The sequence below is a fragment of the Barbus barbus genome, assembly GCF_936440315.1.
Source record: "Barbus barbus genome assembly, chromosome: 50".
In the NCBI taxonomy this organism is placed as follows: domain Eukaryota; kingdom Metazoa; phylum Chordata; class Actinopteri; order Cypriniformes; family Cyprinidae; genus Barbus; species Barbus barbus.
This window is the reverse complement of record NC_136728.1, coordinates 11,907,354-11,932,890: the sequence shown is the minus strand read 5'-3', so window position 1 is coordinate 11,932,890 and position 25,537 is coordinate 11,907,354. Positions and strand designations below refer to the sequence as shown.

The 25,537-nt window shown below is 37.9% G+C and overlaps 2 protein-coding genes across 2 annotated transcripts in view; both read left to right on the top strand.

Annotated features, from left to right (window-relative positions):
• The first annotated feature begins 597 nt into the window (after nucleotides 1–597).
• LOC306868548 (caveolin-1-like) lies at nucleotides 598–8,558 on the top strand. Its single transcript, XM_079414781.1, has 3 exons — nucleotides 598–684; nucleotides 1,319–1,486; nucleotides 5,875–8,558. Exons 1-3 carry the CDS (start codon nucleotides 649–651, stop codon nucleotides 6,214–6,216), a joined length of 546 nt encoding a protein of 181 aa, XP_079270907.1. The 5' UTR covers nucleotides 598–648; the 3' UTR covers nucleotides 6,217–8,558.
• Nucleotides 8,559–12,359: 3,801 nt separating this feature from the next.
• LOC306868462 (hepatocyte growth factor receptor-like) overlaps nucleotides 12,360–25,537 on the top strand; it is a 49,771-nt gene continuing 36,593 nt past the window's right edge. Inside the window, exons 1-2 of the mRNA XM_079414638.1 lie at nucleotides 12,360–12,652; nucleotides 14,654–15,845. Coding sequence (XP_079270764.1) covers nucleotides 14,664–15,845 — 1,182 coding nt within the window. The 5' untranslated portion in view covers nucleotides 12,360–12,652; nucleotides 14,654–14,663. The remainder of the gene's footprint in view (nucleotides 12,653–14,653; nucleotides 15,846–25,537) is intronic.

Sequence of the window (25,537 nt, the reverse complement as noted above, 5' to 3'; positions counted from 1 at the left end):
AGTTATGTATGAATTTCCATACAGACGCAAAACTTTTCTTGGTTAAGTTGAACAGAAAGCAGCTAATAAGTTAATAACTTAATACTTTTTAAAACCATTTCAAGATGCACCTCAAGAGATACTGGCTGTTTGATTGATTTAACATGTAATTTTGGTCACTACACAATCCTCATATAGCCTACATCCTCCATTTTGTTGCTTAATTGTGATGACTTACCATTACAGTAACATTACAGTGGAAAATTGTGGTGATGAAAAACGAGTGGATGTTTCTGGTAGTGTACATGCAATTCGTTCAGGAGAAGTTGGTACAGTGCCCAAATATGCCTTCCATTTGGGAAAAATCATGTCAGAATATCCAACCACTAATACTGCATAGCTCTATGAGTGGCAGGCTAATGGAGGGTTTCAGTCTCATTCATTGAACACACAGCTAGTCCTCATTGACTAAGAGAGACTCCGGGAGAGATAAAACACGACTCGATAGATAAAAGCTTTATTGGACTTTAGTATGCAGAAAAGAAGGCTGTTTTAAGGGAAAGGACTCCCCACTGTAAGCAGTATCCCCACGCCTCCCACACTGCTTCCTCTGTACTGATTGTTTTGTTTCCACACACTCATCTGAACGCACTTCAGGCACGGGACAGCATGACTAGCGGATACAAGGACGGGGCACCTGAAGAGGTGAGAGTGACACCTATTTTACCTCCGAAATCTTGTATTTATGATGTCAATTCAGACTTTATTGAGTCATTTATGCAATATACTTTTAGCTGAGTTGGCTACTTATTACTCTAACACTTTTAGGGGATTATCAACACATGAAGGCGGTGTCTTGGCACTTGCTCTACAACTGCCTTTTTTTTCGCTCATGTTGGCTAATTTGAAGTCTTATCTTTTTCTCGCACGTATTTGACGTCTCCCTCCGTTGTTTACTTCATGCACACTTTGGCATAGTATTAGCTATTAATAATATTAGCTAAAATATGAACCGTTCACTAATCCAGTATAATGTTGTCGAAGCGCAATGCAATTACTTCTCTTTTTTAAGTTCAGAATAACTAACATATTTTAAGCACCTTCTAACAGGTAAATATTTTAAATTGTAAGCGTATTTTATTGCTATTTCTGCTGCGGAATAAGAGAAGAGCACGCGCACAGGGTTAAATGGCGCCCCCGTGCGGCGGGTCACTCCTCTGTATTCCAGAGGGGTGTGGTGCTTCTTTTCTATCCGCTTAAAACCATCCCATGCCAGGGCAGTGCTGAGTCTCCCCTCCACACTCATGAACTTCATTTTCTGTTTTCTTTGGAACCGCAGGACTACGCTCACTCACCGTTCATCAGGAAACAGGGGAACATTTACAAACCAAATAATAAAGAAATGGATAACGACAGCATCAACGAAAAGACACTTCGGGATGTCCACACCAAGGAAATTGACCTGGTCAACCGGGACCCAAAGCATTTAAATGACGATGTGGTGAAGGTAAGTCATTCAACGAACCTTTTCTGCTATATGCAACTTTTTCTTTCTTGGCAAGTCACTTTAATAACAATAAAAGACTTGGATGGATTAATTTGTAAGTGCACGCAATAGTGTACCTGCACGCGAATTTTTATTCATAATTGTTTTAGTATATATTTTATACAAATTACTCAATGTAATTTATGAATAACTGTTTGTGTTATTATTATTACATAAATATTATAATTATTAAATTTTATGTATTGTTAGAAACATGTTTGGAGAACATTAGAATTTATGCATACTGCTACAAAAAATCTTTTAGTTTCTCATTATAACTCAACAGAAAGTTTAGCTTCATAACTTAGCCTAAGTGGTGAGTCAGTGGTCAGTTTGTCATGGTGGCACTGGAAACAATTACTGCAAGCAGCAGCTGTCTTTGAACACCGATACAATGGTGGTTTCAAGTTCTTTTGAATTAAAATCCATTATTTTACTTGTAAAACCTTAAACACAATTGCATCCGCTCTCACCTGGTCCCTATCATTGGATTCTGGAGTGCTGGTGTTCCTACTTTAGCTGGTACAACGTCATAGACCATCTTGAACCAACTGGTCAAACTGGTTTTTAGAGCAGGGTAGCTGGTCAACCATCTTAGACCAGCTAGAAACCAGCTGTTCCACAGCTACCAGCTTAAGCTGGATTTCCCAACAGGGTGGAAGCAATTATCACTGGAGCAGCTGTCTTCGCAATGTGAAATGCTGGGACTGTGGCATGAGTTTGTGAAATCCGACACGCTGTTCTCATTTTGAAGGACGTGTTGCATTGGTAACTCCCATGCTGTAACGAGCTGTCAAAGTAAGGCCTTTTTTTTACAGAGGAAAATTAAGAGTTTCCTGTTTTTGAGCAAAAGCTGTACACCTAACATTCTTCGTGAAAATTTTCCTGGGCGTGGGGCGATGCCTTGCATAGAAACTTTCTCATAAAGAAAAGTCAACAGGTCACCTGATGATACAGAAATAAGCACGGCTTTCAAAAACGATCCCCTTGCATCCATCTCTGCCTTTTTCCCATCCCTTTTATTCCGCGTCTTTCTCCCTTCCTCCTCAACATGACACTGAGTCACATCCCCGAGGGGACATGCAACTGAATGCTTCCTATGATTTGACTGAAAATTGAATCCAGATCACACTGAAAGCAAGTTTTCTGCTTATAATTTGATGTTTGCTAAGGATTGATGTCACAAGTCGAACTCATTTGGCGCACACAGTCCTTTTATTTTGTCCTTAAAAGGGGTTGAGCGCTCGCAGTGGTCTTGCGTAGGAGAGTGTAGCAGGGAATTCCCATCTCCATTTTCACAAATTCTCCATACACACACACACACAAACATGGGGCGTTCCTCTGGATCATGATGCACTCGTGGTCTAAACGCACTCCCACAGACATCTACATCAAAGGCCCTTGTGTGCAGAAACACATGTGTAGCTTTCCCTTGGAACAGAATATTTTCCTCTCATAAAAGTGCATTCTTTTAATAGCACGCTGGAGCAGGATTCCACGTAGGAATCCAGCCAGAGCACAGTCTAGGGCTGGGTCACGCGACGAGATGACCCCCACGTAGACATCCCTAATGGGTGACATTATACTTGTAGTATGTCATTTTTGCACAGCTACTATGATTTCTGGCTGACTAATAGAGGAAAACTTTCCAGAGAAAATACATATGGCTTTGGTGTTTGTTTTTTTTTGGTGGGTCACTGCATATGAATTTGCAATTTGAAATGAGTCACAGACTGTTGCCATGGTAATCGAGGATTGAGAAAAAAATAATAATGTTGCTATAATTGTTTATTAATTAAAAGCCCTACCTTAACAATGACATTATTTTAAGCAACTTTCCCCTCTCCAAGTACAAAATATTTGATGTGTACTGTATTTGGAGAGCAATTTTAAAATAAGATAATGAACTTTTTATTTTATTAAAAAAAAAAATCATATTGTTAAATATAGCTGCATTTTTAAATATGATTTACATTTTTATTTTATTTATTGTTAAAATAGCTGTATTTTTAAACATTATTTAAATAAACAGTTTGAAATGTGTTTGTCAGTTTGAAAAATTAATTATTTATTTTATTTTATAAACAAATTTAGTTTTTAAATAGCTCCATTTTTAAATATTAATAAATTAAACTGTTTTAAAGGCCTGTTTATTTGTCATTTTTAATTGATCTATTTATTTACATTTTATCTTAATATATTTTTCATTTTATTGTTAAATATAGGTGCATTTTTAAAAATGAGTTACTTATTTACATTATTATTTTTCATTATTTTTAATTTCCATTATTTTCATTTTTCATTTCTACTTTTCATTTTTAAATATAATTTATTTTTTATATATATATTACAAATAGATTTTTTTGTACATGTTTTAATATGGTTACTTATGTTTTGGTATGTTTTATTGCATTTTTAGACGTTATTAAATAAACCGTTTTAACTATATCTGCTTATTTGTCAGTTTGAAAAGTGATTTATGTAGTTATTTTTAAATGACTAAATTGACGTTGATTTCATTTTTAAGTGGCACTCGTACTCCTCCATAAACTATGCAGTGCACACGGGTGATTTATGAACTATGTGGACAGGTCATATAATCACAAGCCACCAAGTTTGAAGAATGCAAGTTGATACTTCTGTCAGTACAGTGAGGGTGTTATCAGACAACACTGTGCAGTCAGCTCAAGAACTGTAATATTCAACTAATGGAAACTATGTGTTCAGCCAATTGGGATATACTGTAGATAAATGAACGGGGAGGACAGGCTTATATAAGACTCTATAATTTAGCGTTTCTTTGCCAACTTGAGTCATGATGGTTTCAAGCCCTTGAACAAGTAGTAATTTATCATTTTACTCTTACAAACACTCTACCTTTTCGTCCAGAGATGACTTCTTAACTAACTTAAACAGCAAGCCTTTATTAGTCAACAAGCTTTATTAGATTGTGCTGGATAAGCCACATTGTTTCCTATTGAACAACAAGACTATGCATAAAAAGTCTAAACTGGTCTTTTAAGAATGGGGAAAAAATTCATATTGAGTTGAAAGATCACCATAAATAACACTGCTTTCTTTTGATTAGAAGAAATTCAGCTATGTTTTGGTGACTATCTTGCTCAAAAAGGAGTTGTTAAATAAATATTAGCTTATACTTGACTTTGACGTGTGACTGTGAAGGATGGGGTGTGTTTGTGTGTGCTTTTTCCCTGTATAATCAACTGAAATAATCACATCTGCACTGAAAAGCAAATGTACTGCTGTACTGGGATGGTGTGAGGTTTGCCAGCTCTAGGAACATCTAAACCAAGCTTTGCAGGGCTTATTAAATGAGATTTATATATACACGTCTTTTGTAAATGTTAGTGTTTGGTGTCAGGCACTATCTGATCCGGTCTCCGGTAGATACTGGAGGTTTAGAGCAAGGTGACTTGGGCATGAACTGGGTGGTACCGGTCTGAGTGAAGCAGAGTGGGCTGCTGGACAATGTAAAGATGCTGTCTGTGAGGAATGTGGAGAGGAGGCTGGAGGGGAGGACGAAGAGTCATGCTGCTTTTCTTAATGTCAGTCTGCTTGATATGGATGAGAACAGAAATACTCTGGTTTTTGTTCATTTATTGATCACAAAAAAATATATAGAATAATTGAATCATTAATATAATTAATAATTAAATAAAAAAATTAATTAATCATTTAAATGAATGGGCTTCAGTATACCCATGACCCCTCATAGGACAAATCATTTGGCGAAAGACAGATAAAATCATAAATACATACATGTGTATATTTTAATATATCTTAATAAATGTATATTTTAATATTTAAATTTTATTTTTAAGAGATAGATAGATTATAAACAATAATATACAAAATTATAAATAAAATATAATAATTTAACATTTAAATTATAAATATTATAAACAATAAATGCAGCTGTATGTCTGCAGTTATATAAATTTTTTATTATATATACACATTTATTTCTGTAAATAATGTATGAAATATTTATTAATATATTTTGAAATGACAATAATAAGTTAAAAGTTATTCTTGAATAAGCAAAGACTCCCAAGCAAAAATATAATTATTGCAGCACAGCAGCAGATATTTTTTTTAAATATTATTAAAAGTCTTTTTCCTTCCTGAAGATTATGGATAATCCACCAGGAGGCAGAAGACATGCAGTAGATTGAGAATGTTCAGAAAACGTTTTGATCATGATAATGTAAAATATGGGTTAGTTGTAAACCCAAAAATTTAAAATTGTTTTATTTTGATTATACAATACAAAATTTTACAATTCCGATACAAAAATTATATAATGCTGAAATCCCTTTCATCTCCAGGTGGACTTTGAGGACGTGATCGCCGAGCCTCCCGGCACCTACAGCTTTGACGGAGTGTGGAAAGCGAGCTTCACCACCTTCACAGTAACCAAATACTGGTGCTACAGGCTGCTGACGGCCCTGGTGGGCATCCCGCTCGCCCTGATATGGGGCATCTTCTTCGCAATCCTCTCCTTCATCCACATCTGGGCAGTGGTGCCTTGCGTGAAGAGCTACCTAATCGAGATCCATTGTGTCAGTCGAGTCTACTCCATCTGTGTGCACACCTTCTGCGACCCACTCTTCGAAGCCATGGGAAAGTGCTTCAGCAGTGTCCGGATCACCACCACCAAGGTGGTGTAAGGACAGGGAGAAGGAAAAGAGCCAGAGGGATTGGGTGGGGTGGGGGAATGGAGACCAATGTCCGATGCAGGAAGATAAAACAAATGTAACCTCTCTAAAAAAGAGGGCAAAGAAAAAGTGAACAGAGATGGAGGGTTGCACTGTATTTAGGTGGCGCTTAGATAAGACTCTCCTCTTCATCTCTGTTCGGTTTATGAGCTTTGTCTTCTCTCAGCTTTGGAGTCCTTGGGGTATAGGGGATGTGTGTTAAAAATGCTCATTTTTTGTCATTTGTTAGCATTTATCACCGTAGGAATACCGTTTCAGCCTGACTTTTAAAGGAGAAGTTAATGCAAAAATGCAAATTCTGTTATTTACTTACCCTCGTGTCATTCCATGATCGTCGCTCTGAAACCACCATAAAAGTGATCTTTGTGCACAAGTCTACCGTAGTCATGTGATAAGAAATATAGAGGATTAGTCATTAACCACTTTTATGGTACTTTAATGGTGCTTTTTTTTTGGTGTTTTTGTCCTTTTTTGAAGTTTGACAGTAGTCACTAACATTAAAGGGATTGTTCACCCAAAACTGAAAACTTTGTCATCCTTTACTCAACCTCATGTCGTTTCTTGCTGGTTATCAAACAGCTGATGGCCCCCATTGACTTCCATAGTATTTCTTTCCCTACTATGGAAGTCAGTGAGGACCAACAACTGTTTGGTTCCTCAGAATTTTTCAAAATATCTTCTTTTGTGTTCAGCATAAGAAAGAAACTTATACAGGTTTGGAACGAAATGAGGGTGAGTAAATGATGAAAAATGTTCATTATTGGGTGAACTATTCCTTTAAATAGGATATATATGTATAAAAAATATAAATATAAACAAAGTATAAAATAGATAAAAATGTTATTTTTGAGATGCAGTCACAGTCACAAAACTTTGATAAAAACGCATGCACTGTTTATTGTCAATAGTGTTGTGATGTACGCATGAACCCAAGCAGCTTTCTGTTGATCAATGCGGCAAATCTACGTGACCAACTTGAATTTATTGGGAAAACCGTTTCGGGGCGAAATCTTTTGCGGAATTCCCAGTTAATCGCATATATTCCATTTGAAATAGCTGGATTTCAGCCGCAAAATTTTGAAACTTTCAAACTTTCTACTTTGTATTCAACAGAAAAGTCATAGGTATATATGCATTTGGAAAGATATGAGGTTGAGTAAATTATGATTGAATTTTCATTTTGGTGTGAACTATAACTTTAAGATTTGCCTGCTGGAACAAGGCTGTGAAATTTCTTTCTTTTTTTTTTGTCCCCTTTCGTTCATTGACACGTCCACTCAGCTGTCCCAAAATAGTTCCATTGTGGTGTGTAAACAATATATAGTAGATTCTAATAGTTTTGCTATGTTCATCCTTCTATTTGGGTACTATCGCCCTTTGGTGCCATCACTGGGGTTTATGTAATCCAAAAGTTTTATGTTTGATTTTGGGAAAGGGCTTGGGGGAAACTTTTAGATTTTTAGAGAGAAAAAAAAAAAAGTAGGCGGAGCCCTGCTGATGTCAAGACTGCCCGTCAAACTGCATGTTGCCACTGAATATGGTGGACGGCCCAAACACGGGGCAAAAGAGGTGCCCTCACTGAACCCTTTGTCAGCTCAGCATATACTAACAAAGAGACTGTTCCTGGCCCTGACATGTAACGCTTCGAACCGGCCATCATGGCAACAGCTTTTTGAGTGGCAGAGAATATCTTTACATCTTCCAGAGAGAGACGTCACATGAAGCTAGCAACTATAGGACAACAACCTAGCGAGGTTTTCCAGCAGGTCGTGAAGATTGAACTTTTTAAGCACATTATCACAGCCTTAACATTTGCTTAAACTTTATTTGCAGTCTTTGAAGATGAAGAACTTGTTTTTTGCTTCTTTTTTTTATGTTGTTTCTGCAGAACGAAGTGACATCATTTGGTTTGGCGTTTCATCCCGTAAACAAAACTGCTTTTCTGTTTATTCACTGTCACACACACACACAAACACACACACACTGGCAAGGACTGGCAGCAAACTTAACATTTCCAGCATCAGAGACTGCTGCTTATGTGGGGTATATAGTATTTTGTACTGATATTAAGCTCACTTCTCTCACCTTTTGTCTACTTGCTTCGATTCGGACACCTCTTTGTCTACCTGCTGTCTTAGTATTTACTGCAACGCATTTGCTTCAAAGAGTCTGCCTCTGTAGTTGAGATCGTATTTTTATTCATATTTTTATATGAAAACTGAAATTCTCTTTCCTTGCTTTGACTGTAAATTCACATAATGCTGTGCACATTAAAGAAAATGTAATATAAATCAGAGTGATTTTATTTGTCTGGTTTGTTCAACATCTTTATTTGTGACACACTGCTGCAAATTCAGAAATAGCCTTTGCTTTCTGGTAATAAAAGAGTATTTGATTAAATGGCTTTTAGGACTTTGTTTAAAGCCCTTTTGGGCTGCTTTAACCTCTGTGTGGTCATTTTAAGACTTACTTTATTTGTGTTCACAAAAAGGCACAGTCCTTGAACCCACAGCAATTAATAATGCAGTATTTAAAGAGCAGCCAGAAATAAGCTCATGGTTACTGAAATAAAGTGGAGAGAAATGAATCACAATGTTTATTCATTCTCCTATAGGGAGTATTTGGACTGTGTATTGAACATCAAAACATTTATTTTTCTTTTGTAAATAATTTCAGCTGCTCGTGGATCCTCTAATGAAATTTTTTTTTTATTATTTTATTAATATAAGTAGCTTAGATCAATGTTATATTTTAGCAGCATCATTGAGATACTATTATAGTTTTATTATTTAGTATTTTTTATTTTAGATTTTCAGTTTTCATTTTCTTTTTTAGTTTCAATTTTAGTAATTTTGTTGTCATTTTGACATTGTTACTAGTTTTGTGTGTGTGTGTGATATATATATGTATAAAGTTAAACTAAATGGAAATGAGAAATACTGCCTTGGCGACTCAGTGAAATAAAATAAGCTTTTGTATATTTCTGTTTTTATGGATTTAGTTTTAGTTGACTATAATAACTCTGACCTATGGCTTCATATATATATCATAAGCACAATAAAGACGTGAAAAACATCATCTGAAAATATTTACTTTCATTTTTACACATAAATAATGTGAACACCTTGCAGGATAGCCTACATTTGATAGGAAAATTGCCTATATTTAAATCTGTTTAATGCTTCAAATGAATATTAGCACCCCCTGCGGGCGCTGTGGATAATAACAATCACCTAAATACGCTAAATAAAGACAATAACAACCATTATGTCTTTTCAGTTATTCATTGTGTCCATTTGAAGCAGCAGGGAGTCATTAAATTAATTCAATGTTCCATTACGTGCATTTAATATGTCATTTAATACAAGCTGTTACTTTAATATCACTATTAGGCCTACACCCAGTAAAACCTACTTTAGCGAATAACACAAAAGATTTAGAGTTTAGGAGACTGATCATTTTCCTCTATAGGCCCATGGGCATCACAACACCTGTTTCCTTCAGATGTTGTTATCGTCAGAATATCGTCTGTGTTGAATATACACAAAACATTGTGTATCATAGACCTTCACTTTTTTCTGCAGATATCTCAACTCTTACAATGAAAGCACAAACCCAGTCAAATTCAGTCGAATCCCAGCTGTTTGAACAGCAATGACACACACTATCCACCACCATCAGGTGTACATTTCCACTGGCAGCTCAGTTGAATCATCATCACTGTAGAAACAAACACTAAAAAAAACTGTGTACCTCCTGTCGCACTATATATTCAGCTGCATGGAAAATTTTAATCAAGGAAATGCCTTCAATTTTTGTCCAAATTTCAATTGTTTTAAAGGAAATAAATGTATTTGTCTGTGCTGTCTTTTTGAGATAACTGTGTTTATTGAATCTGGAGGTGAAATTGGTTTGTTTTTCAAAGGTTTTCAGGACAATGACCTACTGAATGAACAAAGGAGTGATTTTAGTGACTAACGCTGTTTGTAAAAATATAAAGAAAGCAAGACATGTCCCTCCTGGGATAAATGACCAACTATGCTGAGTGAATGAAGGAAATAAATAAAAACAGCACACACATACATATATATATATATAAATAAATGTGTGTACTTTTGTACTTTTTCACAAGGGACCCAAAACTTAATTGCATTCAACAACAACAACAAAAAAAGAGGTTATTAGATTTGAATACATCACAAAGCCTGTTATGTTGTCTATCACAGACCAGGTTTTAAAATCAATATTATTATGATTATGAAATGAATCTGAAATGGACTTGTGAGCGGTCATGTGACCCAGAGGAAAACAATGCCAGCTGGGTGAACTAATCAGCTTAAGTGCTGTACAACTGGTTTGTGTATCTCTAAAAGTAAAGTTTTTACAATGCAGCTCTGTGTTTACCCTTTCCTGAAATAACACTATCAAATCCAATTCGCAATATATTATAGTTTTAAGACAGCCCAGGGTGGAGAAATATAAATCCAGGTTGCTTTTTGCAAGAGAAACTGTCTTATTTTGTTTTTATTTTTTTTACATTTAATTCAGATCTAAAGTGTGACAGAAAAGTCATCTGTGTATTACTTTAAGGCATTAAAAATCATAAAATGCAATAAATCATCAATCCCTGCATGTCAGCAGTCATTCTTCACTACATATATTGATGTCAAGAGGATAGTTAAATTACAGCAGCTGATGTGCACAACAGTTCAGAGCCCTTTTCCAAATGAACCGTGGCAGGTTTAAGTGATCATTAGTCAATGAGGTTTTACAGTAGGAGAGTGACCAGGTCAGCACTAACCTGGATTTTATTGACTTTAAAGTCATAAATAAAAGCTGAGACTAATTTAGAGTGGGTAGGTCACCACTAGGTGGCGTTAGGACACTTTAAATATCTTTCAAATGAGTAACATACCATGGCAGGTGGTGGATGAAGATCCTGCATAGCTGAAGAGAAAGTCATAGGTTCAGAACTTCACACTTCGGGTTTAGTGATTACCGGTAGGCAGTGTAAAGTTGACCACAGCAGTAAACTTCCTTCCAACTGCTTTTTGAGAAGCAATATGACAATTAGCAGCATATTTGCCCAACCACAACCTTCACGCTACAATAAAGCTTATAAATAGCCATGATAACCTACATCTTGAAACGCAAACCAGTGTGGTGAGGTACACTTCATAAAGCCTCTGAATGCGGAGTATTGAGTCGTTGCATGTAATTATTGATGTTTTGAGCTCAATTAGTCACTGATGGAAGATCGATGTAGCTATTTGAATTTAATGCTACACAATGCAATAAGTGTACGAGCAATTAACCAGTTTGGTCATTAGGGTGATTAATGACACTATAAATCAAAATTACAAGCAGAAAATGATTACCTATTTATTCATCCTGGCATCAAATGCAGGGTTTGGTGAATTAATTAGGCTAAATGAAGAACGGAAGTAATATGAGAATATTAATTCTTCTTTCTCTTCTTCACGTTATCATTAATATTAATTTCAGTCAATTTAATAAAAACTTTTTATGTTCAATCACAAAATATGTTATTATTTATATTTATGTTGGATTTTGTATTTATAATTAATAATTGTATTATATCATATTTAAAAAAATATATAACTGATTTTGCTTAAAATAAAATAAAAACCTCTGAAAAGGGATAATAAACTAAAACGTAATAGGTAGGAGGTTTTCACTTTTACTTACATTTCAGCAAAATGCTACAGTATTGTTTAAAACCACGTGCAAAATAATACAAAATTGGAGTCATTTTATTTGATGATTATTTATTTTATTATATATTTACTGCTTTAAAGATTTATAGATAAAGCCAAGGGCTACTTTAATATCAAAGAGAGACAGAGAGAGAGAGAGAGAGAGAGAGAAAACCCGAAAATATAGAAAACATTAAAAATGTTTACAGACTTTAACACTTTTATTTGATGTTTATGGAACTTCACCAATAATAAGTATATGTAAAATATCAGCAGCCAATCATCGAACTCCGTTCCTCCACCGCCAGTGACGTAACTGTCTGCCACAGATCTTTCTGCGCTCACCTGAGAGACCCGTTCCATCCAAAGGCACGCGCACCGTGCAGTAACGACCCGCAGCGTTTGCGGAGAGTACAACAACAAGCCATTTAAACTGATGTGACCCATTTCGAGCGTGAGTCACCCGACTGCACATTCTCTCGCTGAGTGAACACCGGGAGAGAGAGAGAGGAACGGCAACTTTTTTAGCAGAAAGCGCACAGAAACTCCCCGTCGCATCTCGAGACTGCCGGCATCCGCCAGAAACATCGCGCGCGTCTCCAGCGAAACGGACCCTTAAAAGATGTGATTATTTTCCCTTTCTGTCTCCGACAGGTGTCTTTATTTTACAGGTGAGTGAGCGTTTGATTTATTTCTGAGCGTTTAGAGTGTGATAACACTTAGGTTCAGGTTATTCCTTTGGGAAATTGTTACCAAAAATTGAGTTGTTTCGAACTATTCCACTGCACTAGCTTACTTTTTATATATCTACACTATAAACATAAGCATATTTGTTTTTTTGTTTTTGCTAAGAATGTTAGTTGAGGTGTTTTCATGGAAATATGAGGAAGCTGTGAGTTTAGCTGTTGACAGTATGAATCATTGTATAGGATTCCATGAAACTCAGGTAAGAAAAGCGTTTGTATGCTTTTTTGTCCATTTTAGTAACGTAATGTTTGGAAATGTGGGCCTGTAAAGGTATTTTTTTCTTGGGAAACATCTATTTGAGAGATTTGACAGTAAGTGAGTGGGCTTAATTTCTGAGAAAGATATGGAAAAAAGGTCTGCAGAGACTTAAACTTGGCATAAAACTCACTTTAAATGCTCATTTTACATGCTCAATTTCACAAGAGACCCAAAGTGTGAAATTGTAAAGCAAATGCATTTTATTTATATAAGAACAATATGGAAATGTATGTGAATCCCAGTGTTAAATAATAAACATTTTTTTTCCTGAGGTATGTTCCAGGGACATCCAAGAAAACAGTTTTTAAGGACTATGAGTGAGGACCCTTAGTGTGCCAAGTGTTTTTGTTGCTTTACTGAAGTGTTTACCTTTAGAAGTGCATGTAATGAAAATGAAAGGCAATGTGAAAGCCTGTTTATCAGGTGTTTTAAAGAGGAGCTGCTGTATGTAGCTAAACAGCAAAATACAATTACTGAATCCTTCTAGAATGACAGCAAGTGCAACAGTCTCTCTCATTGTTTGCAGTGACCTATAGTGCTGCTCAGTGCACTTCAATTGCTTAGATAACAGTAAGGGTGAATCCCATATTCTCTAGCTCTGCCGCTCTCTCCCTCTCAACCTTAAAAGCGACCTCCTAGAGGAGTAGCGTTTAAGTACACCAACAATAAATCACTTCTCTGGCATCCGCAGCCTACCAGGCTTAATTGAGTTTATCAACCACTCCCTTGAGAACGCTGTCTAAAGTTAGACTTGTCACCGCAGTGCACTCAGTGTAGGCTGACTCTTTGATGATTCGCCTCTTCTGGTACATCGCCACAAAAGTGCTGTCTAAGTCAGAGGCACGAGGACCGTTTAGAGTTGCCCTCTTTCTTTTATCCATGGCTTTGTCATGCACAGTGAGTGGTGAATTATTGAGGCTTCTACAATGCAAGGAAACTAGTGATATCATTGTTGTTGCAGTGCGTATGGCTGTGTTTTACAAGTGTCATTTGTTCTGAGTAGCTTGTCTTGGTTTATAAAAGATTTGTATCTTTGTGTTTTGTGCACTAATGGGTTCTGTGTATAGAATCAGAAGTCTTATAAATATGCTTTAAGTCCATAAATCCTACAATATCATATTCGATATGCAAATTTGATGATGAAGATGTTGCATACAAGTAATTCAAAAACGTCCTATTTCAGGTCATGATACATGTCCTGCATTGTGTAACTTTTCATTATGTACATGTAAGAAAAACATTGATTTAGTAAAATTTCAAGATGAACATTTACTGGATTTACATTATGAGCTAATTGATTTACAGTTTCAAGAATTTCTTAGAGTTCCTTTCAGAAATCTTACTTTTTGTTTATATAAATAACAGCAGCTTCATCAAATTGCATATTTTTGCTCATTTTTGTTTGGGCATCTGAATAAAATTCATGTTTTTTCCTCCCCAAGTATGAGCCCCATATTCTCACCATGTGAACCATAAAAGCATGATATATGAAATATGATGGCGCTTATGCAACCTTTATTTGTAGATTTTTTTTAAATAATTAAAATATTATCTAAAGATTCAATAAACTCTTCCATTTGAAAAAGACAAAAATTCTGACCATTCTATAATAATAAAGGATTTACATGGTTAATATGCTAAATAAATGTTGTCTTATTACTCTGCAGAAGAACAAAGATGAGAATTCACTATTCTGAAGCCACTTCCATCCTCCTAATCCTTCAGACGCTGTGGTGGGGCTTGAATAGTCAATGTGAGGAACCAATAGAAAGCTCCAAACTGGACCTCTCTGTGACCTATGACCTCCCTCACTTTGTGTCTGACACTCCCATCCAGAAGTTGTTGGAATTCAATGGAACTGTGTATGTGGGTGCCATCAACAAGCTGTACGCTCTGTCGAAAGACCTCAAGAAGATACACGAGTATAATACCGGACCTGTCCATGAGGGTCATGACTGCAGTGCACCAGATCCATGCAGTGGTTGCAGAAACAAACCCCTCAACAAGAACAACACCAATATGGCCCTGTTGATGGAGACTTTCTATGATCTTGAGCTCTTCAGCTGTGGTTCGGTTGGGAACGGCGTCTGCCATCGTTACCTGTTAGAGGATGGACCTCTGGATGCAGAAATTAGTTGCATGTATTCAAAGAGGAAGAAAGACAGCAGCCACGGTTGCCCAGACTGCCTGGCAGGCCCTTTAGGCACTCAGATCCTAAACGTGATGAGCAGCGGCGTCGTGAGGTTCTTCGTGGCAAACTCTGAGCCTCTTGAGTCGACCGTCCCACGTCTCCACCACACCATCTCCGTTAGGAAGATGCGAGAGACTCAAGACGGCTTTGAGTTCTTTTCCGAACAATCCTACATGGACTTGGCCCCAGGGCTGCGTGGGAACTACCCACTGCACTATGTCTACTCCTTCCAGAGCGGCCCATATGTGTATTTTCTCACCGTCCAACGAGAAGGTGGCAGCTCAAATGCCTTCCACACGAGGATCGTACGCATGTGCTCTTCAGATCCTGAGATCTTGCGCTACGTTGAAATGCCCTTTGAGTGTATTTACTCTGAGCGAAGAAGAAAGAAGCGCTCAGCTCAGGTGGTTTTCAATGTTCTCCAGGCTGCACATGTGGCAAAAGTCGGCTATGACTTTCAGCAGGAGATGGGCCTGAAAGAAGGAGAGGACGTGCTGTTTGCTGCCTTTGCCCGGAGCAAACCCAATTCACCGGAGCCCACAGCCAGCTCTGCTGTTTGCCTTATCTCCATCACAGACATCAATAACTTCTTCAGAGATTTCATGCAGAAGGGATACACAAGGAAGCTTAGTCACTTTCCAGGATCAGAGGAGAAAAACTTCAACCAGGTGAGAGGTTTCAACCAAATCATACATTTTCTCCAGTCAGTTTTAGCTATCGGGATATTTGCTGACCCTTTCAAAATGTTGCCCAAGAACAAATGTGACTTCTTGTCAGCCCAATTGCTTGGCCATCATAAATCACTGACCCTCCTCATCTTTTTTACTTATCCATCACCATTTGTTGGATCAATCGGTAAATCATGCTGATCAATAAATTACAAATTCAACTGCTGACGACTCCCTGAGGGCCCATCGATAATGCAGGGCTATTACTTCCCAGAGTTCATTACACAACATAGTCATGCATCGCTCAGATCTGCATAGAAAGACACATGATTTGAATACGTAAAGGCAAAGTATACTGAGAACTACTAAAGCTGGATAGCGTGGCGCACAGTAGGTGACTGGGAAAAATTGTCCAAAGCTGTGAAACGAACTTAAAGATAAGGCTGGGTATGAATACAAATTTAAGGTGTGTCCCGAATTGTGTAGTGTTTTTTTTTTTTTTATATAAATAGTGTGTTTACTGAAAATTCCATAAAGAGTGCACTTCAGATACCCGGATGATGCACTTAATTAATTGAAAAATATTCATTCAGATCAGATCAAATCAGATTTGGATTCAGTTTGATTCTGATTCATTTTAATATAATTCAGTTTAAATGTTCCTTTTGCTTGCATATGAAAGGAGTTTCTGTCAGTTTCTGAGTTCTGTCAGCTGATTCTGTAACCTACGTAAAAAAATCATGTAACCTACATTATGAAAAACATTTATTTAGTATATTTATTTTAAAAATGAACAAGAGGGACTGTGCAGTTCAGCTATGGTGCTTATTTAACAGATATAATAATCCAAACTCTAAGTCAGAACTCTCTGCTCTGTGAAATGAGGTCAATTTTAAATGTTATTTATTGTGTAAAACCATTACATTGTCAGTGTGTAAAAAAAAATCGATAAACTCTTGAGCACTCTTGAGTCAAAAACTCAGTGTCTTAGATTCAAATAAGGATCATGATTAATCTGTTAATCCTTATCATGACCCATGTTTTTCTTGTTCACTCAATTTTTATTGCATAACTATCAGCTAATATATACAAGTATTTGGTAATTATATTGATGTGTAGCTGTATCCATTTGCAGACAGCTGTGTAATTTTCTTTGATAGGAAACCTGGATTTGCATGTGAATCAGGCTTGTTTGACAAGTTTTACTCATTATGCCTATTCTCTACACTTTTCTGTTTGCTTGTCCATATAGCGGGGAAGCCCAGATCACTACTCAGCAGGTGTTCTTCAACTGTCTCTAACAGTCTTTGTACTGGTCGCTTTAGCAGTTCATATGGGCCAGACCGGAGTGGCTGGCCTCTTCTCAGAGTCACACAGCTCTCCAGTCTGGTGTGGTTGTTTCAGTGCCCTGAACTTTATCTGGCCAAACTCACAAAATGTACTCAGTCATTTATTAGAGCAGAAGATCTGCAGGCTAAAGCACTCAAGACATTTTAAATATTTTTGTTCTGTGGATCCTTGATCCAAACATCTGTTCATAGTCAGCTGCGTTTCTATCAGTTTTCATTAAGTGGACGTACAATAGCTTAAATGGCTTTTAAAGCAACAAGTCAGTTGGAAGATATTTCCCTAGGCGTCTTCGAAGAAATGTTTGAAAGGTCTGAACATCTTTTGAAAGGGATGTGTGCCTGTTTTCAATATGGTTTTTGTCCATAAGTGTGTGAATGTCTGCGTTTGTTTGTTTTGGGTGTGTGTCTATGGCAGACGGCAAATCATGGTGCCATCGTTGAGAATTATGATACTAGTAGCATATGTTATGCAGAGTCTGTCTTATCATCCCTTAAAAGGGGCAATTGACGCAGTGTCATAAAACAATTACATTGTAAAAAGGCATGATAAATTGATCCCATTATCTTGTTTTTGCTCTTAGACAACCCACTCCACAAACCGGACTCCAACATCTCCTGCCTTGATGTGGAAACATTGGGCATCTGACACTGTGCTTCTGTTTTGATTGAATTTAGCCTTGCTTTCCTGTTTTATTTGTTAATGTGGAGCCAAAGTTATTTGAATATCATATCAGATAAATCGCCAAAGTCCGTAATAGACTCTTACCCTTCGAGAAAAAGACACCACAGCTTTCCGACTTTACCCAAGCCCTTAAAATTATCGATTGGCCAGTCTGCTCTAGCTCAGCAATATTCGTTAATAAAACAGACAGAAATATAGTCCTTATTGTTTGGAATAATGGATATATCTGAGTTGGAACCACCCCAACAAACCCAGCGCCCCCTGTCTTGAAAGCGCAGAGGGGAGGGGGACACTTGAGACCGGCAATAACAAACAGCCACATTTAAGGTCAAAATTATCATTAGATTACAATTGATCAGGGGAACAACTGGCAAATGCTGATTACTTTAAAATTGAATCTGAAGCTTGATTGATTGCCGCCTGTAATATAATTCCCGAAGAGGGAGTTTTGATCGACAGCCATTTTAATTATTACTGCCACTGTGGCTAAATGAACATGCTTTGAGATGGCAAGTCGTAAGGAATTGTAAGGAAAAGCGAATAGGCAGTGCATTGATTTTAACTTACTTTGTGCACTTTTTCCCACATCTTTCTGACTGTGAATAAGCAAATATCAATGTAAATAAGATAGTTTTAGCTCTCTGTACCTCGCTCAATCTTTTGCATTATAGTGTGTTTTGGTCATGTTACGACAGGGTGACACGCTAATACACTGTACTTAGCACGTATAAAAAGCGTACATGCTGCTGCCTGCTTATGCAAGATGTGTTTGCGCAAAATCGGCAAAACCTAGATCATTTATAGGCCACGGTCTCAGCTCTGGGAGGTGCAAAATCATGCTGAAAGACAGTACTTGTTGTATCCTGTCTGAGAAGTGGCGATAAGCTACCTGCACGGTTTCGTTTCTATGTGTATATATGCGTGTATAAGAAATGTATTTTATGTGGGTGAGTTGAGGTTTGTACTGAGGAATTAAGTCACCCTGAATCATTTCTGGCCAAAGCACAAAAACACAGGCACGTACACGTCACAGACAAACAGCTCTGACCAGGGGGCTGGTGGAGATGTGCAGCTGTGTGCTCTCTCAAAATGTCAAACCCCTGCAGTGAGCTCATGTTGGCAGCCTTGCCCTGGCAGGAAACCTGCGTGACTTTGGACCATAATGTTAGCTAGAGGAGACCGGACAGCTGGCATCCAGGTGTGAACTGTTCATCTCATCTACATCTGGGGATAAGAGCACCTGTGGGAATGTATCTGACTTTTATCTGTCCTTAACTTTTCTCAAGTTAAAAAATCTACTTAATATTATATTAATATTGTAGAATAATACAATTAACATTAATTTAATGATATGAATAAACTATTATAGAATGTATGTGTAAAAATGTGTACTTTTTAAAAAATTATATACAATTATTTAAATTATATTAAACATTTAATTCATGATATAATATAAAATATATAACTCAAATATAATATAAAAGTAAAATATAACAATATAATAATATAAAGGTATAAATAGAAGTTAAAAAATGTGTGTATAAATGTTTATTTAATTTCTTTTTTTAATTGTTATATATATATATATATATATATATATATATATATATATATATATATATAATGTTAGCTAGAGGAGACCGGATATAATATATATATATATATATATATATATTATTTTTCTATATATATATATATATATATATATTATATTCGTATTTATACATATTCATATTTATTTATTTGTAATATTTAGTACTTGTATTATTGCATATTTAATATATATTTTTCTAGATTTAATGAGTATCATATTTACATATCTTCATTTATAAATTTTATAATGTTATTATATTATAAAATATATTAAAATGTTATATTACTGTTCTTTTTGAAATAACTCACTTCCAAGAAGCTAAAGTTTTTCTGCTCTGATGTGCCTGTGTGTCTTAAATACTCTCATAAAGCAGTTAAGCACACAACTGATAAATGCCTGCGCTCACAATCTGTTATTCGAGAGGAACTTCACATGCATGCAAACAAACATACGATTGGCTAATACTCTACTGTTTACTCCAGGTTTATTGCACTACAGCTTTTTCTTTGTGACTGGCCCATATTTAACACAGCCTTCAGGTTTGAAAAACTTGTCGGTGCTCTCTGGGCATAATTCAGAAACATGTGTAAATGTCAGGTGAAGAGAGAGATTGCTTTGTTGAGGCTGATGAGTCAGTGGCCCAGAGGCATGCTGATTCATCTCTGGCATCCACCATACCTTCACTTACTCATTTTTTTACTCCCTCCGGTAATTTCCATCTCTCCGGGTCTGTGAGCACGAAGTTTCATCAAAGAGCTCAATTCTGAAACGTCCATGTAAGGTTAAAGACATCTTGACCAGGTGTAAATCAAATACCCGCTGAAGCATTTAATGAGCCCGGCCAGGTTGGATATTCAATCAGCGCTCAGCACTAAACTACCAGAATTGACTGATCCAGACTAATTGTTTGGTGCGGTTCAAAGAGCTCTAATTGTTTTGGCTTACACAGCGGGGACCACAAATAAACTTTTCGGGGTTTGCTAGGACTCGACCTCCCCCACTAGGTCAAAAGAACCATTACGCTATACTGCCCTGGTGCTAATGCCGACACAATGGTTCTGTGGGATGCAGGCTTGAATGAATGTGTGCTTAAGTAATGGAACGGATTGGATTGGCCAGGAACTATTCTACTTTATCACCTGCTGAGAACTCAACAATGCACCGCAAATAAGAGCTTATCTGCGGCTGCCCTTCCACCTCATTCAGCACGTCAATCAGATATTCTCAAGCTTATCCCTCAGTAGACACAGCCTGTGTGATCGTGTGAAAAGACAGCAAGCTTTTACCTGATACCTCACTTGTGAGTTTTGTGGGGCCTGACACCCAGTGTTTGGTCAGCTAATGGAGTGGACTTCAGGTGTCAGTCATGCAGGGTTTGTAGCAGTGTGAGTAGGGATGGGAATCAAAAGGAATTTTATGATTCTTGTTCAGATTCAAATAATGATTCCTTTTCATTAATGGGTTTTATTACCATTTTTTTAGAACAATTGAGGGACACCGTTGAAAAAATGTAATTCAATGCTTACTGCAGTGTTCTGTCATCAAATGATCATTTCATATTTCAATAAATCAGAAGTTTAATAACTTTTCTCAATGTGCATGTACACAGACTTTTTATTGGCTTCTCACGTTCAGTGTTTTTTAAAATTAATTTATTTACTAAATTAACAAAATACCAATGACTATCATATATCATATTCATTATCATATGAACCATCATTTAGTAACAGTAAAAGATTCAGGTTAAATATGTAACTGCTGACTGATTCATGCTGAAAGTATTTTGATTCACTGAAAAGATCTGACTCATTCACTTGGGAATAAGACTTCTTTGGTCCCATTGAATCAGAATCAGAATGAGCTTTATTTGCCAAGTATGTTTACACATACAAGGAATTTGTTGTAGTGAGAGAAGCTCCACAATGCAACAGAAAGACAGCAACAGGACAGGACACAGATAATAAAAGAATAATATAATTGTGTAATAATTGTATAATTGTGTATGTGACAAATAAAAACTCTTGAATACAAATATCCAAATAGGCAATGTACGAAGCAGCAAAAACACAATATAATATAGACAACTATGTATGTACAGGTCAAGTATGTGCAAATTAGAAATGAGAAAATAAAAATAAAATAAGTGAGTGTGGTGAATGGATAATGTATTATAGTTGTGTGTTCCACATTTATTGTTGAGTGTTCATGAGATGGATTGCCTGAGGGAAGAAACTGTTCCTGTGTCTGGTCGTTCTGGTGCTCAGAGCTCTGTAGCGTCGACCAGACGGCAGCAGTTCAAAGAGGGAGTGTGCTGGATGTGAGGGGTCCAGAGTGATTTTACCAGCCCTTTTGCTCACTCCTGATAAGTACAGTTCTTGGAGAGTGGGGAGGGTTGTACCAATGATTCGCTCAGCAGTCCGGACTACCCTCCGTAGTCTTCTGAGGTCAGATTTGGTAGCTGAGCTGAACCAGACAGTTATTGAAGTGCAGAGGATGGATTCAATGATGGCAGAGTAGAATTGTTTCAGCAGCTCCTGTGGCAGATTGAACTTCCTCAGCTGGCGAAGAAAGTACAACCTCTGCTGGGCCTTTCTGACAATGTAGTCTATGTGAATATCATACTTCAGGTCCTGAGAGATGGTGGTGCCCAGGAATCTGAATGCCTCCACTGCAGTCACAGTGCTGTTCATGATGGTGAGTGGGGGGAGAGCAGGGGGGTTTGATCATTCATGATGAAGTCCATGATCATCTCCACAGTTTTGAGCATATTAAGCTCAAGGATGTTAAGACTGCACCAGACAGCCAGCTCCTTAACCTCCTGTCTGTAAGCAGACTCGTCACCGTCCTGGATGAGGCCGATCAGTGTGGTGTCGTCTGCAAACTTCAGGAGCTTGACAGAGGGGTCTTTAGAGGTGCAGTCATTGGTGTAGAGGGAGAAGAGCAGTGGGGAGAGTTCGCAGCCCTGAGGAGCTCCAGTGTTGATGGTACGAGTGCCGGATGTGAATTTACCAAGCTTTACTAACTGCTGTCTGTCTGTCAGGAAGCTGTTGATCCACTGACAGACAGAGGTGGGGACTGAGAGCTGGGTTAGTTTATTTTGAAGGGTTTCCGTGATGATGGTGTTAAAAGCGGAGCTGAAGTCCACAAACAGGATCCTCACATAAGTCCCTGGTCTGTCCAGATGCTGCTGGATGAAGTGCAGTCCCATGTTGACTGCATCATCTACAGACCTGTTTGCTCTGTCTTTCAAATTACATGGCTACAGACGTTAGAGCCACAGGTCTGTAGTCATTAAGTCCAGTAATTTTGGGTTTCTTTGGGACAGGGATGATGGTGGAGCGTTTGAAGCATGAGGGGACTTCACACAGCTCCAGTGATCTGTTGAAGATCTGTGTGAAGATGAGGGCCAGCTGGTCAGCACAGGATTTCAGACAGGCTGGTGACACACCGTCTGGGCCTGGTGCTTTCCTTCTTTTCTTTATGAAGACCTGGCACACATCTTCTTCGCTGATTTGAATTGTAGGTGTGGGGGAGAGGAGGGTTGCTGGAGGTGTTAATGGTTGCGTGGAGAGGTGTTCAGGGCGGGTGTGGGGTGTTTTTTCAAAACGACAATAAAACTCGTTTAAGTCGTCTGCCAGGTGTTGATTCTCCACAGTGCTGGGGGATGGTGTCTTGTAACTTGTAATATCCTTCATGCCTTTCCACACTGAACCAGGATCACTGGAAGATATTTTTTTCCTTACCTTGTCAGAATAATTCCTCTTTGCCACTCTGATCTCCTTTTCCAGTGTGTATTTGGCCTGTTTGTACAAGACTGTATCCCCCTTTCTGTAAGCATCTTCTTTGGCCTGACGGAGCTGTCTGAGTTTTGCAGTGAACCATGGTTTGTCATTGTTGTAGATTAGATGAGTCCTGTTAGGAATGCACATATCCTCACAGAAACTGGTATAAGATGATACATACAGTCTCTGTGAGCTCGTCCAGATCGATGGCAGCGGCTTCAAAAACAGACCAATCAGTGAGAGAGAAACAGGCTTGTAAGTCCCACTCTGTTTCATTAGTCCATCTTTTAACAGATCTTAACACAGGCTTGGCAGATTTAAGTTTCTGCCTGTAGGTCGGAATAAGATGAACCAAACAGTGATCAGAGAGTCCTAAAGCTGCTCGTGGAACCGAGTGATATGCGTCCTTTATTGTTGTGTAACAGTGATCCAATATATTACTGTCTCTGGTGGGACATGTGATGTGCTGTCTGTATTTTGGCAGTTCGCGGGAGAGATTTGCTTTATTAAAGTCCCCGAGAATGATTAAAACAGAGTCTGGGTGTTGTTGTTCTGTGTCTGTGATCAGATCAGCGAGTTTCTGTAGAGCTGTGCTCACGTGCGCTTGCGGTGGAATGTAAATACTCACGAGAATGAACGAGCAGAACTCCCGCGGCGAATAGAACGGCTTGCAGTTAATGAAGAGCGTTTCTAGAGCTGAACAGCACATCTTCTTTAACACAGTTACATCTGTACACCACCTCTCGATGTAAAAGCACGTCCCGCCGCTGCGCGATTTCCCCGTTGATTCTGCATCGCGATCTGCTCTGATCAGTGTGAAATTGGGCAGATAAATCGCGCTGTCTGGTATGTCGCCATTTAGCCAGGTTTCTGTGAAACACAGGGCAGCAGAGTTAGAAAAATCCTTGTTTGTCCGGGAGAGCAGAAGGAGTTTGTCCGTTTTGTTGGGTAGAGAGCGGAGATTCGTCAGATGGATGCTAGGCAACGCCGTTCGAAATCCACGCTGTCTGAGCTTCACAAGTGCGCCAGCTCTCTTTCCCCGCCTGCGCCTCCTGTAGCGTTTGACCAGAGCTACGGCTCCGCCAACTACAATGTCCAGCAAAACGTCCGAAAAATCTAAATTGTGTGTTCTGCCGAATGTTCAGCAGGTCATCCCTGGTAAAACTGATCTTATTTGAAAAACAAAAAACAGGAAAAACAAACAAAAACAGTACAAACACTGGAGAGCAACGCACAATAGCTGCCATCAGCGGCGCCATCTTGTAATTTTGCATGTTTTGCATTGCATGTTTTTCTTATGATTCTTATTAGCTGGTTCTTGTCATTAAGGAACTAGACTTCATGAATCATTCTGTATGTTTTTGATTCTAAAGAAAAATGCATTCATTCAGGTCCTGTTTTGTGTTGTGATTACTATGAGCTGATACTTGTTAGAGAATCATGCAGGAATTGGACTAGGCCTAAGCCGATACTTGTTAGATAATCATGCAGGAATTGGACTAGGCCTAAGCCGATACTTGTTAGAGAATCATGCAGGAATTGGACTAGGCCTAAACCATTCTGTTAAGTTTTTGATTCACAGTTTATAAGAATGATTCATTTGGGAATTGGCCTACAGTGGCCATGCTGATTTTTTTTATTTTGATGAAAAGCACCAGCAGAAAATAAATTTGTGATCCGTTAATGGAACTAAATTTCATGAAAATCATTTGGTTCTCCTAGTGTAAAGCATGTCATAAGAGATCGTTGTTAAAGGCAGTATTCTATTTATGTAATATTCAAAGGCTGCGTAGAGAGTTATCACCTCTCACTATTGTATTTAACAAATCCGTCTCCCCTGCCTGTGGTCAGAGGTGGGTCAGTGCCCCCCTTCTCCTCCTTGAGACTTCAAAACAGATGTGTTTTATTAATGTATTAGAGTGACCGTAATCCCTGAAGGTATCTGCACAAAAAAGGCAATAAAAATACATGCCAGCTTCTAGTGGTTTACCAAAAGATGATGTATTGTTCTACCATGTCGTCATGCTTTACATATTGCTGCCACGCTCAATTGTTTGTTTTCCATTTGTTGCATGGTTTTACACACTTAGTATAATAGCTGACTGGCAGTGAAATTGTGTGTCATAAAAGAGATGCCACCTGCTTGCTTTGAATCATAGTGCTGAGAAATACGAAGGACAGAATTTGCTGCTATTCATGCTCTTATCACGTTAGTTGTGTTTTTCTGGCAGAAAGAGGGCATTTTGAGAGTAAAATCCTTGATCTTTGCTCCGAACGTGAAGCGT

Bases quoted from the DNA above. Each gene is read 5' to 3' on its own strand.
- LOC306868548 (XM_079414781.1), top strand. From the start codon at position 649: ATGACTAGCGGATACAAGGACGGGGCACCTGAAGAG. The intron at 685-1,318 runs GTGAGAGTGACA...TTGGAACCGCAG, and splicing joins AGGACGGGGCACCTGAAGAG to GACTACGCTCACTCACCGTT. The intron at 1,487-5,874 runs GTAAGTCATTCA...TTTCATCTCCAG, and splicing joins TAAATGACGATGTGGTGAAG to GTGGACTTTGAGGACGTGAT.